The sequence below is a fragment of the Mytilus edulis genome, chromosome 6 (genome assembly GCF_963676685.1).
Source record: "Mytilus edulis chromosome 6, xbMytEdul2.2, whole genome shotgun sequence".
NCBI lineage: Eukaryota > Metazoa > Mollusca > Bivalvia > Mytilida > Mytilidae > Mytilus > Mytilus edulis.
In genome coordinates this window covers 64,882,327-64,897,616 of record NC_092349.1, presented here as the reverse complement: position 1 = coordinate 64,897,616, position 15,290 = coordinate 64,882,327, and the positions used below count along the sequence as shown (strand labels likewise).

At 31.3% G+C, this 15,290-nt stretch overlaps 1 protein-coding gene across 2 annotated transcripts in view; it reads right to left on the bottom strand.

Moving 5' to 3' along the window:
- Positions 1-15,290, bottom strand: part of LOC139528118 (transient receptor potential cation channel subfamily M member 8-like) — a 57,310-nt gene extending 42,020 nt beyond the window's left edge. The window contains exons 1-5 of one of the 2 annotated variants that reach the window (XM_071323946.1): positions 15,089-15,290; positions 5,020-5,329; positions 4,650-4,759; positions 3,048-3,157; positions 1,351-1,517 (exon numbers count right to left, since the gene is read on the bottom strand). In XM_071323946.1, the coding sequence (XP_071180047.1) occupies positions 1,351-1,517; positions 3,048-3,157; positions 4,650-4,759; positions 5,020-5,301 (669 nt within the window). In that variant the 5' untranslated portion in view covers positions 5,302-5,329; positions 15,089-15,290. Of the gene's footprint in view, positions 1-1,350; positions 1,518-3,047; positions 3,158-4,649; positions 4,760-5,019; positions 5,330-8,291; positions 8,385-15,088 lie in introns of those variants that run through there. The other variant, XM_071323947.1, reaches the window with a different exon arrangement.

Below are 15,290 nucleotides of genomic sequence, written 5' to 3'. Positions count from 1 at the left end.
AAGGATCACCATACTTTTTCAATCATAGGTTTAAGGTAGCTGCATAAAAACAATATAAAGTGCAATTTCAATCATTCAAAGATTATACTCTTGATAAAGGAAAGTACTTATTGTTAAATCCTAACTTGTCTCTATCTTGCATTTCCTATCATGATTTTCTTGATAGAGGGTTGCTGCTCACAAGGAAGCTATTAAACCAAGAGTTCCAAATGGTGACGTTGAAATCATCCCTTAGTACATTTTACGGACGCCATCAGGAGTTGGTTGTCCGTTATGGAATAACCGTTTCACAAATGATATCGGATATGTTCCTTACGTCGTAACTACAATCCTCTTCCCTTTCGTGAATGTGATCTACCGAATTAGACTATTTACCGGATTTGTCATCACATAAGCAACACGACGAGTTCCACATGTGGAGCAGGATCTGCTTACCCTTCCGGGGCATCTGAGATCACCTCTAGTGTTTTGGTGGGGTTCGTGTTCTTTATTCTTTAGTTTTCTATGTAGTGTCATGTGTGCTGTTGTTTGTTTGTCTTTTTCATTTTTAGCCATGGCGTTGTCAGTTTGTTTAAGATTTATGAGTTTGACTGTCCCTTTGGTATCTTTCGTTACTCTTTTGTCAACCGCAACAAGAAATCAAATTTGAAACGCTTTGTTGGGGCCCTTTAAAATTAATAGCATGAAAACTACACACAGAGCATATTATGTTCTATAAACATAACTAACTTGAAGATACATGTGTAGAAATTTCAATATCGAAAACCATTGGCTGAACTGTTCATAGGTGATTAAATGAAAATTGTTCACAGCCGCCTACCCGCCCTAGTATTGAAATAATTAACCTTGCATATATGTTCATTCTTAAAAAAAAAAACGCATACAATATGCTCTGAATTTACCTATCAATTCCTCTGTTTTTGTACTATACATTTATTATTGTCAAATGGTAGGTTATAAAAATACTGACAATATTTTTGTTTATTACTGATTTGTAATTGCTTTTCCATTTTGTTTCCATCAACCCAGCATCTTCATATTCTGGTCATGGTTAGGGATATGGTTATCATTATAAATTTATTGTTTGAAAATCTTGAATTCTTTTGAATAGTAATTTTTTACCTCAGGTATATTTAATCTTATCAACATTTTGCAAAGCCATTTAAATTATCGGTCCTCAATCGTTTTCAACTTCGTAGAGTATTTGGCCTTCTTGTATTTTTTTATTCGAGCTTCACTGGAGAATCTTTGGTAGACGTTATGCGCCTGGTTTACAAAATTTTAATCTTAGTATCGGTGATGAATTTGTTTATTTCTTATTCAAAACTGAATCTGCCTTTATCAACATACCTTTGCAGGTTTCATGCCACCAACTTGTTCCATGCCTGTAAATTTTATTTTACCAAAAGACGTAGTATGTTTTTCTTGTATAGCCTGATCAGCTTTCCATTCCACTATAGGGAACTTTTCAGGAGGTTTAGATCCAAGTATGTTGGGATCGATATAAGGCTTTAAATCTATAAAATACATTTAAATCTATTTTAGAACTTTTTGACAGCTAATCTACAAGTATATTCAAGATAACAAGATATATGATTGCAAATGAGATAACTCCCCACCAAAGACCGAATTACTAAGAAGTTAACAACTATAGTTACATGAATTACGAAATTTTCGGAATATCACTTCATTTGTATGTCTAATGATTTCAACTTTCTTATTTTCTTTGTGTTCCACTTTGTGAATTCAAACGGACAATGCAAATTTGGTCTTTAATGCTTTTCAATTCTGGTATCGATAATGAGTTTATTTATAACCACTGGGTCGATGCCACTGCTGATGGAGTTTTAATTACACGAGGGTATCAACAGCCCAGTCAGCACTTCTGTGCTGACATGAATATTCGTTGATATGGTCATATTTATAAATTAACAGTTTACAAAACATTTGAATTTTTTAAATTGTAAGGCTTTTCTACCTCAGGAAAAGATTACTTAGCTGTATTTGGCAAAACTTTTCGGAATTTTCGTCCTCAATGTTCCTCAACTTCGTAATTTATTTGGCCTATTTGACTCTTTTGTATTCGAGCGTCACTGATGAGTCTTTTGTAGACGAAACGCGCGTCTGGCGTAAAAAAAACAAAATGTATTCCTGCTTTCTATGATGAGTTTATTTATAACAACTGGGTCGATGTCACTGCTGATGGAGTTTTAATTCCCCGAGTGTACCACCAGCCCAGTATTCAGCACGTGTGTGCTGTGCTGACATGAATATTCATTGAGATGTTCATATTTATAAATTAACAGTTTACAAAACATTTGAATTTTTTGAAATACTAACGCTTTTCTGCCTCAGGAGTAAATTATTTTAGCTGTATTTACCAAACCTCTTAGGTATTTTGGTCCTCAATGCTCTTTAACTTCGTAATTAATTTGGCTTTATTTACTTTTTTGGATTTGAGTTTTACTGATGAGTCTTTTGTATACGAAATGCGCGCCTGGAGTAAAAACAAAAAGTATTCCTAGTTTCTACGGTGATTTCATTTATTCATATTAGGTATGGTTTGTAGTTTATAATCCTTAATGTCCCAAGTCATGTGCTGTTGTGTCCCTTTCATTTAGAGCTGACCCAGAATTAGATGCAGGTGAGTAATCGGTAGAACTGTTGATTTAACATACAATTCTTACAAATAGATTTTCTAAGGAAATTGCATTAACCCGTTCAATTAATTTATTCGACTCTCATACTCCATCATAATAAATTTTGAAAACAGCTTTTACACTTGTTTTCAATCATGTTACATTTTACAATGTTTTTGTATTTATTAATAGTTATTAAAGGTACCAGGATAATAACGTAATACACCAGACGCGCGTTTAGTCTATATAAGACTCATCAGTGAGTAAAGTATTCCATATACATGTACAATTGTCAGATGTTGAAAATATTACTTTTAAATTGTTGATTAACCATATTTAATGTGTCTGTAATCATGTAATTATAAATCTGTGGGTTACTATATAGAATTTGAAAATCCGAAAACATACCCGATGGAATAAGGTTCTCGTATCTATATGTCGTTACTTTTCGTTTTGCTGGGTGGGGCAGGTTAAATTCATATGGAATATGATTTTTTAAAATATCTCCACAGTGACACCTAAAACAAAATAAATCTGATTAAAACGAAATTACTATAAATTTTGCAAAACAATGAGTCTGTAAAAGTCCGAAATTGGTATAGTAAATTAAACCGTGTTTTTTTTTTATTGTGACTTATTTTTTTAGTATTTACATTCAGACTGTTAATTTTTGTGTATCTGCAATCACCTAGACTGTTGACTACATTTTATCAAATACTTTCACTACCAAAAATAACCCTTTCTTTGAACAGATGGCCACTGTTATGAATGGCATCTGCTAAAAGAACGATAGGCAATATTACATACACATTCAGAATGAAAAACATATTTTGTGATGATATATGAATGTACCATTCATATTATCGCTGTCATATTGGGTTATTACCAATTGTTCTGTTATTCTAAATCGATTTTCTATATTGATCACTGGTGCTTCTTGTACAATTTAAATGAAGTAAAGAAAAAGTAAAACAACAAAAATGCCAAGTTACGGGGAAAATTCATAACGGAAAGTCCCTAATCAGATGGCAAACTAAAATTCTTAAACTGACATCAGACGAATGGATAACAACTGTCATATTCCTGAATTGGTACAGACATTTTATTATGCAGTAAATGGTGAATGAAACCTGGTTATAGCACTAACCCTCTCACTTGTATGAAAGTCGCATTGTATTGAGGAGTGAACTGAACAAAACAAACACACATAATAGGTAAAAATGTCTTAAAAAAGGATACAGTAGTCAACATTGTGTTATAATCTTTTAACTCACTTAAAAAAATATCACCCAAATATACAACTGGAGAAGAATGTACAGTTGTATATTGGGTGATCATTTTTCAATAGTTCTTATAATCATGTAAGTTGCATTTGTATTCGTGCGTATTTAATGTCATAAAAATATACCTTAAAAAAATTAGTGATTATAAATAAACCGTGAACAAATTACAACTTTCTAAAGTTTTAGGTTTTTTACATTAGTTCTTATTTTCATTGTGTTCTTGTCTCCCTGTTTACCATTTTCCTCTTTTATTTATAATAAGAAATTTTGGAAGAAAGCTACTACAACATGTATTGCATTTTAACCTAAAATTAATTATACAGCTTTAAGGTGGTACCTAACACCTGAACTAAAATTAATTTGGCTCGTTTAATTTTCTTTAAATTTTGACAAAGTATTTAGTTTGACCCTTTGACAAAAATGTAAAAATTTCAAAAACTTTGAACCAACCGTTTAATCAGAAAAATTACACTGGTTATATAGCAGTTTGACAAAAACTTATTTTGATCATTGAGAAGCTTAATATTCCCTTAACAACGCAACGTCATTAAAACGTTCTGCTGATTTTACAGAGTTATCTCCCTGTAGTGTTAGGTACCACCTTAATGAATATGTGTCATTTCATTCGCCACTTAGCTTTTTATCTGAGTATAATTCATGTCTTTTGATAGTTAGTATTGATGTATACTAAATTAATGAAAATAAGGATCATTTTATCAATACATACTTTAACGCCCATGTTTTCTCTATTTTGTGTTGATTTGGTGCAGGAACAAATTTTTGACATTCTAACTGCTTGAAGTTTTGTTTGATGAAAGTAATATGTTCCTGCTTTAGCTGAAAAAAAATAACTTATTCTATAATCTGTTTAGTAAAGCTTTATAAAAAAACATAGCAAATGTAATACAATTCTGGTGGCCTTATTTGTGTAAAAGTTATATCAACAATAAAAACGAAACATGATCTTCATCATGTTCAAACGACTGTCTAATTACAGGTTCTTGACTTTGGTCAAGTAGCAGGATTAAACATGGTGATGGGCGAACCTCACTGTCACAATTTACCAAGATATACGTCTATTTATATCTGTTATTTACCTGCTCAAAACTTTTATCGTCCTCATTTGAAGCCATCATTTTACTTTGAGGGACCCTTCCGAGTAAAGGAACTTTCTTCCTCATGTCTGAAAATCTAACATCCTCTAATGTTAGTCTTTCCTGTGTTTTAGCTCTTTTATCATCCAATTCATCTCTTTTCGTCGACATTCTTGAATGTGTTCCACCTCCTGTGTCAAACTGTAACTGCATGCTGAAATCTTGCCCTCCAAAAGGCAGGAAGTTTTTATCACTAGGATGTATCTTTGATCCAATCCCTGCCATATTGAGTCTGGTTAGTTTTCGAATTCACCTGAAACAAAATATCAAAAATCATGTCACATGACGAGGCATAAGAATACAACATTAACCTACACTATAAGATGGTCAGCATGATCAGTGGTTAAAATTCAAAGTTTCCACCACTTCCGATGGAATTAAAAGTCTCTTCTATACGGTATTTCTGCAGGCAGTTCACATTAATTATCACCCAAACAGCAAATGTGAAGAATAGTCGACATATACTGATGAATTGGCCGTTTCAGAATCTAAAGCATCATGGGTAATTTCATTGTTCGTACCCCAAAGTGAAAATAACGTTACGTCATTGGTTTAATTTCCATTGTTTATAATGTTTTAAACCAATCAAAACGCTTTTGTGTACGCTTTTGAAAATATTACCCAGGATGCATTAGATTCTGAAACGGCGAATTGAAATTCATATCATTTTTTTCAACGTTTTCTAAAGAAAGCCTTTCCTTAATGACATTGACATTCTTCAACAGACATTTCATTTTAGTTTCGAGGTATTTTTTGTTCAGCCCTATGTCATGATGTCAATATTGTCAGGTATAAAAAAAAAACGTTAGGCATGGTTTTAAAATGATAGTGTTATAATTAGTTGAATATGAAAATTGTTGAGGACTTAGTCATTTAACTGTTGTTTTTATGTTACAATAATCAGTATCTTGATACATATTTATAGGAACTTAGTCCTCTTTAACAGACAACATCTGTTTCATGTTATTCCTACCCATCGTACATTTATGATAAAGATACAATTGCCTATAATAGATTACATTCACTTGATTTGACTTTTTGTGGTTAGTTGTCTCATTGACAATCATAATGCACCTCCTTAATCTTCTTCTGACGTGTAAACCTTGAATTTATTTATTCGTTATGGATGAAAATAATAACCACCGCAACATACCTGAGACAAAAATTACTCAGATATAAAAGGTATTTGGTGGCAAACACCAGATGTCTGAAGTAATATATAATAAAGAAAAATCAGTATTTCCTTCAGGGTTTTTTTAAAGCGTCCTTTTTATTTTTCACGGTGCCCTGCCCTTGTTTTGGAAACAACAATTATGGCGACATGCCGTAATTAAAGATTGGTTCATCTTTTACCTAAGTTGGTAAGAGCATTTGGAGTTACTCCCCGTTGGACTAAATCAAAATTGTTTTGGTCGACATTTTATTGAATTTTATAATTATGTTTGAACAAATTTGAATCATTTTAGTACTACAACGGTTTGTGATTTTATCTAGTTAAGTACAACATCGACTGAACCTTAACAGTATATAGACAATTGAAAAGGCGATCTTTTAGGAATTTATGGTCCTCAATTCTCTTCAACGTCGTTCTTCATTTGGCTTTTAAATTTTGTATTCGAGCGTCACTGATGAGTCTTTATACCTTTTATTTATTCTAAAATCAGTTATTGGCATGATACGGGTTATGTTCTCGTATATTTTATGCTAGTATAATACTAAATCTAAACGGGAGAGAGATTTACTTGATTTTCATTTGATGATGACATAATCAGTTTATCTAAGGTATGGAGCTTACATTTCAGTACCTGCTTGTTGTCATATTTTAATTTATGTATCATTGTCATTTTTGCTTTGTTTCTTTCGTTGCCTATCTGACTTCGGACTCGGACTTCTTTTAATCTGAATTTTAATGTGCATATTGCTATGTTTTTCTTTATTCCTCATTAGTTAGAGGTATAGGTGGAGGGTAGACACCTCATAAAACATGTTAAACCACTGAGCCTGTTTACGCCTGTCACAAGTCAGAAGCCTCTGGCCTTTGTTAGTCTTGTATGCTTCTTAATTTTATTTCATTTTTATATTCAGCGGAACATCCATTTTTACTAAACTCGTACACAATTTTATAGGGGCCAGCTGAGGAATTTTCTTGCTGCGCTGAAGACACATTGGTGGCCTTTGTCTGTTGTCTGCACTTTGGTCGGGTTGTTTTCTCTTTGACATATTATATATCAATTACACCTTTTCATTTTCAATTAAATCGTTTGTAGACGAAACACGCGTCTGGCGCAAATAAAAAATTGAAATACTGGTATCTATGTTGAGTATGATTAAATTACAAACTAAGCTGCATTGGATGAATATTACGTAGACCATCAGCTTTTATTCCCTTTTAAGTAAGACCACTTTATGTATGTGATCGTATTTGGTGTGTTTTGTGAAAGCTTTCTTATATTTAGCTTGATATAATTGAAGATACGAGAATAATTCATTTTTTTTTTGACACCAATGAATAATTAAAAGAAAGAAAACCACAGCATTAGATTTGGGAAAATAAATAAAGAAGTTGCGTACAGATGGGAGCTACGGTAATGGTAGTTTTCTCAAACCAATAGGAAATTGTTATACAATCTTTAATGCAGCTAAAAGCTGTGGGAAACACTAACAATTCTCAGAAGCTTATATGTTCTGAAATTACTCAACTTTTTCAAACCGGTGCAAACTATCTGGAATTCTGTTCAAACAATGTATTTAACGTAAAAATTTTCAAAGAGACATGTTGAAGCTATAGTTAACACATTAAACAAAAGATGTATAATGATTTCAAACTGTCTATTAAAACTTGTTGAATAGTACCTGTTTTCCCGTAATAAAACGTGATCAGATTTATTGATTTCACTATTGTATAGTCTCTCTTTTTCTCTCTTGTCAGGGTTTTAAGCCCAACGCACATATTAATAAAAAGAATTGCAGTTATTATTGAACAATGAATGATTATTTTCTGGAGGTTCATTGTTCCTTTATGGTGTAGATGATGTTAACGCTGTAATCATGGTAAAGTATATGTGAACACAACCTTTCTGGTGAATGATGTTCCTTGTTATGAGTTTTGAAGTCAGGTCCATGCGTTTACACTGTCTACAAGTTTATATATTATCAATATAGAAGCTGTTAATTTATTATGCGTATGAAAGCTGGTATACTGATGAATACATTACCTGGCACAAGCCTACATCTCAATTTATTCTAATAAGAAACTAAAGCAAAGACGGAACGAACAATATCAAAAGACACCCGGAAGTTTATTGTGCTGCTAAGCGCTGCTGGATCAATATATGGGAGATAACACTAAAAATTGAAGTAAAGGTCTATCCGAATTGCAAACAATATTGCAAGTATTCGTGTGTTTCATTAATAAAGGAAAAATCGAAAACTCTAAAGAATATAAAGGTACATGCTTTTTTGTTTTTTGTGTCTTTTGTTTTTGCTTTTGGTTGGGTTTTTTTTTTTTGGTTTTTTTTTGTTTGCTTTTTTTTGCTGTACATGATGTTTTGTCATGGATGATTACCCTATAAGTAATTATATGGGTTTTTTTTCTATTATTTTTTTACATTTTTTAATTTAGTTAAAAATAACTTTTTTAATGGGATTTTATATAGTATACAAGAGACGTATTTATAAAATACATTGTCTCCCAAGACAAAATTGCATTGCTTTGTTTCTTGAAATTGTGATCCTATCTATAAAATAAGGTGCAGAGAAGAACGAATTTCCATATTTGTTCTATAAATGAATAGTACGAAATATTGTCTTACTAAAGAGAGTTCGTACAAGGTTTTTATTGCGTTTATGTTTTATAGATGGATTGTCATGAGATTTTGTCTCATGAAAAGGAGGTTGTAGACATTTAACATTTTAGGAATGATGTCATTAAACAAACCTGCTTAATTAATTTATGCAGCACATACTTTTCATGAAAAAACATAGAATAAAAATCCAGATAAGCTAATAATTTCATGGTAGAGGAATCCTCATGGACAGAAATGTGTGGTCCTAGGACACTTTTCCATTAAAAAAACATTATTTTATATGACACATAGAGCTAACTTCGACGCATTCTATTTCCTGAATATCACTTATAATAGCTAATTGTGCAACCATTTCAGTAAACTTTGCATTTTCAAAAATACATTTGATAGTTTTGTCATGCTAAGTTGAGCGATATTATTATCGATAAGACAAGAAAATCTGTAGTATTTTAGACTGATAAGATGAGGGGAATTTGGTTTCGACGGAACGTTTGGTGGCGATTGTAAGGGTTTTTCCAACATAATAGAAAGCTTCTGTGCAAAAGGATGATAGAATAATTTATCTGGATATGTAATGCTATATTGCATCAGTTCAAACCGATTCGAATAATTTGCATCATTTGCAATGAAGGTAATCAATTTCAGAAATGTGACAGAAGATGAACACTCTATATTTGCCAGTTGAATCCTGAATGACTTAAGTACCATGAATTATTGATTACATAATCCATACCATTTCAATCTCGGACTGTAACGTTAGGCATATGAAGAACTTTCTTATTTGATCCGTAGATCCGTAGATCATAGTTGAATATGCAATTATTCTCCTATTATAAAAAGTAAAATCACAAAAATACTGAACTCCAAGGAAAATTCAAAAAGGAAAGTCCCCTATCAAATGGCAAAATTAAAAATCCAAACACATCAAACGAATGGATAACAACTGTCATATTCCTGACTTGGTACAGGCATTTTCTTACGTAGAAAATGGTGGATTGAACCTGGTTTTATAGCTAGCTAAACCTCTCACTTGTATGACAGTCGCATCAAATTCCCTTATATTGTCACCGGTGCGTGAACAAAACAAACCGACACATTTTGCGCCTGTCCCAAGTCAGGAGCCGCTGGCCTTTGCTAGTCTTGTATTATTCTAATTTTAGCTGAAGGACGCCTCCGAGTGCGGGAATTTCTCGCTACATTAAAGACCTGTTGGTGACCTTCTGCTGTTGTTTTTTCTATGGTCGGGTTTTTGTCTCTTTGACACATTCCCCATTTCTATTCTCAATTTTAATTTTACAATAGGTCAAAATGTCAAAAATAGGGGTACAGCAGTCAACATTGTGTTATCATCTTAATCACTATAAAAACAACAAATTTAACGAAGAAGCACAAAAAGATGTTATATGATTTAACGTGCAAATTGAGGTACATTTGGTTAAATGGTTGAATTTCAAAACGAACAAGAAACGTGTTTTTTCTCAGTACTATTGGATCGTATTACTCACATGTCTTGAACTACATCATGTAAAATTTTGATTATTTTAATATGTTTCAACCCACAAAATTCTCTACTATCGAATAATGAATTATTGGACATCTAAACGACTAGTATATATTTGTTTATGGGCCAGCTGAAGGACGCCTCCGGGTGCGGGAATTTCTCGCTACATTGAAGACCTGTTGGTGACCCTCTGCTGTTGTTTTTTATTTGGGCGGGTTGTTGTCTCTTTGACACATTCCCCATTTCCATTCTCAATTTTAATTATCCTAGAATTTATATCTTTAAAAGGGTTTAGCATTAGACAAAGTATACTATAAATCATCAAATTTAACTTTTGTAGACAAATAGCAAAGTGAGAATGGCCCAAGGCAAATTCATGTATATGTGGACTGCTGTTAATGCTTATTTTCGTCATCTTTCTACGCTTGATAACCTTGCAGAACTAGATATGCTGATTATGGCGTCATACGTAGCGATGTGTGTTTTGTTATCTCTTACATCTTTTCATTTGGAAACAATATGAACGTGTTAATAATTTTTAGGTTTTGAAAAAAATTGTCCAAATATGTCTGACCAGGTCCTGTAGGTTTGACAAATTACAAATAAATTGATCGTTTTGGTGTTGTCTACACAGATCAATTTTAAACATGACCAATTATTTTGCTTTCAATGTTTCGGTTTGAAAAAATCTATAACCATCGTAGAAATACTCATCGATAATCATTTTGATTATTCCTGGCGAGAAAAAAGGGTAAAATGATGAAAATACCGAACTTCAAGGTACATTTTTAAAAATCGGAAAGTCCCTTATCAAATGGTAAAGTCAAAAGAAACGAATGGAAAAAAGCTTGTATTAAATGTCCTGTTCCTGTACCAAGTCAGTAATATAGCAGATGTAATCAAATTGTCCGTTTTTATGTGTGTTCACGTTTGTTGCAGTTCAGCAAAGTACATTTCCAAAAACGAAAGACCGCGGGATGCATAAGTACCAAGTCACGCCAAGAATATAACAAAAAAAAAATACTAAACATTCAAAGCAAAATAAAAGAACACTAAAATTTAAATGATAAATAATGTCAGTACCTATAACCTAGAAGAAGTATTATTTGTGAATTTAATCCAGATTATTTGTGAAGTTGATACAGATTATTCATCAAGTAGGTCTTGGTATCTTCTGGTGAATATGTTTTAGAAAAGGAACGAAATACTCATAATGTTTTCCTGGCACCCGGAGAGAGGTAAAACCTTGAAAAATATATTCTTCAGCGAATTACCAGCCCATTATTAGATCGATATATATTTTTTAATATTCTTTGTTTTAGGAAAGACCATGCAGAAACGATGTGTTAAATATTGCTTAGAAAAAAATAATTTTGTTGTAGAATTTTAGGGAACATCATGACCTAAGCCATTTTTTTTTAATTTTTTTTGGAACGATCTATTAGATGGACGATCGGATCATACATTATAATGTACGTGACATTTATTGACAACTGAATAAAAATGTATTGAGGTAAAAAAAAAACATGCAAATGGAATAAAACTTAATAAATAAAATCAGCATAAACGGAAATGATGTTCGATGTAGTATTTCATAAAAGTTATTAAACTAAATTAATTACTAGTATTAAGATAGGGAATTTCTTCTCAATATAAAATCAAATTGAATAAAATTAAAATTTTTAAACGCTCAAATTCAAATATACATCTATCATGTCTTTCTTGCTATCGAACAATAATTAATAGACAAATTTGATTCTTCTTAGCAATTTAATATATCCCTGTCTTAAAAAAAGTTTAAACTTTACACCAAGTATATCATCACCCACCAAGTATAACTATTACAGACATGTTTTTTCTCCGTCTGTGTATTAAATCTGTGGAATGTGAATTGATTAATTAAATGGATTTTAACAGAAAAGTCAAATAGTACAAAATGTATACAGTAGCTTTTTCAGATTTTGTTACAGTATAATTACATGTTTAAATGTCGTGTTCGTCATCGTTCTTGAAGTAGTGGCAAGTGGATTTACCTCAGTTTATTCTTGGTCCCTATTGATTATATAGTTCTTCGCGAGCTTCGATACTTATACATACTCGGATTTCAAATATTCTAATGTAATGTTCTTGGTATATGTTTATCCAGAAAACGCTTAGGATGTATAAACGTTATAGTTTGTCGTTGCTTTCTTTTTCTTCTTTTCGGTCATAGGCGATTTCAAAAATTAAACAAAAGAAAATCTTTCCGCAAATAAGTATATTTGTTTTATTCCAATATAAACAAATTTGGTGTATTTACTGTCTTCTGATTGGTTAAAAGTATTAGTTTTATTTTCAATGTTGTCAATTTTTATGGCGACACGCCCACATGTATGCATACGCCAACATGTGTGTACGTTGTTATTGTTAATATAAATAATATAAAAAGTTCTTTGAGCCTTATTTTTGATAGAAATTTATTTATATTGAATGGCAATAATTTATTTTGAATTTATTGACCCATAAATTCAAAATAAATAATAACCATTCATTAAGTGATTATACAATGTTGAATACCTGGAATCCATGACTATTTTAAAAATATACCTTTCTTGGAATTTATAGAAAAGATTTTTAATTTATGGTACATAGCGGCAAACAAAAATGTAATTTCAAACAGAAAAAAAATTTACTTCTATAAAAATATAAAATAATACCATATCGCTGTGTATCTTCATGAATATAAAATATATACTCGGTCAGCGATTTTTTTTTCGTTTCGATATTCATGTGCACATTGACAATTTGAATACCACCATTGTCTCTTTTCAAAAAGTACATAATAAATTTCAATTTACCTAGAATATCTGAATAGTTTTTTAAAAGACGTTTCAAAGTTTCAAAATTACATGGATACGATTATTTCTTTGTTCTGTGTCATTCACATCTATTTATAAAAGCTTGGAGGTCTTTAACATATGTCATATAATGTATTGATTGTGATGGCATCAACATACGATTGTGTAGTAATATAGAATACATTTAATTTTCTTTAACTTACTAATTAAATAGAATGTAAAAACGTTTTGAAATAAGGCACTCTGTATAAAAAAGTATTTACATTTAAAATATTTTGTCAATCATATTACCTAAAATGAGAGAATTATATACACAACATTACATTCAAATAAACCTTTATAAATTTAAGTTTAAAGTTTGACCCTGAAATTATTGACGAGGTCAACATACCAATTTGTCGAGTTTAACACAACGGATTTAAAATACATCTGCGAAAAGTATAATATTTTTTTCCTAAAAATCGTAATTAAAGTCAGTCGAATAATGTCTGAATCGTAAAACTAAAATTATATTCTTACTCCAAAGAAGAAATATCTTTCTTTTGATTAATATCAAGTTGTTTCAGAAGATACTTAAATATGTTTGTATCAGCCTTTGATTCCTTAGCTTCATGAAAATAACATGAATAAACTCATCATATATACCAGGTATAATGTGTAGTACGTCAGACCCGTGATTCTTTTACAAAAGAGATGCGACATATACCAAAGGGATATTCAAACACATAAATCGTGCGTACAAAGCGCTTTCCTGGAATAGTTCTCATCAGGAACCTTCAAATCCTAACATTTAAAAGTCAGGAATGTATAAGTACGTAGAAATAGAAGGGACAATTGGATAAAAGGGGACCTACATATGGTCAACTTACCTTACAGATATTGCAACCTTAGTTTCTCAATAATTCTTTAATTAAAAAGGTGTAATTTCAGAAGTTTGTTTTACTTCTTGTCAATATTGACTACTAACGGTGATGATACCCTCTGAGACTAACAGCAGTGACATCTATATATTTAGGACTAGTAAATAAATATAACACTGCATGAATTCGAGTTTATAATAAATTCGCATGTTGTTGTCATCATAAATAATAAATTATATGGTTTAGGGTCTCCGAATTCTGTTAAAAGATTTGCGTTACAGTGAAAAAAGAAAATAATCGTATCCATATAGTGTTTGGAAACCTTGAAATGTTGTTGTTATAAACTATTTTAACTTATCGATTGTTAATGTACAAGATAAACTATTTAAATATACTGGTACAAGGAATGTTTTTACCGTCGTTTTTTTTAAATGAGAATAAATGTTGGTATTTCGGATAGGAAATGATTTGGGTGCACAAAAGCTGAAAAAGAGATTCCTTCACCCATAGCATATTTTAAATAAATGACGACTCATAGCGATATGCTAGTATTTTATCTTATTTTGAGTTTGTGTAAACTCTTATCAAATGAGACAACGTCAACAATATAGCATTTTTCTTTATCCTTTTTATACTACAAAATACTTATCATACAACAGAGGATCGGGAGGGGAAGTCCTTCATTTCTGTATTTTATTTTATCATTTTTAGACAATATTCTCTATTCTATTCTATTATGTCTCTTATTCTATATTTATTATAATTAAGCACCCCAGTATTCTCTTTTCTGTGTTGTGTTTGCCTATTTATCTCAATAGAAATGTTCTTTTTATCTTTTCTTTATATTATTGCACTCTATTTTGCATTTTGTTCAACTAATAATACATTTTGTTAATCCCTTCTAGACCCAAATGGTAGGATACAATATGACATGTTGAACAAAACTGTATACATTACTATCACGGATCGCCTTTTGTATTTATAATTTATAATTAAAAAAAAACTTACTATTAGACAGTTTTTAATTCCTTTTGCAAAACAAATTTAACACATCCCCTCTTTGATATATAGCTAGAGGAAAATCTTCTGAACATGTTTTTAACGTCCCACATAGAACAGGTATGATTAAGACTAGTAACCATTCAATTTTGATAGACAAGAATGACTACCAAAGTCAATACTATCTAAACAAACGAATGTGTAGGATATA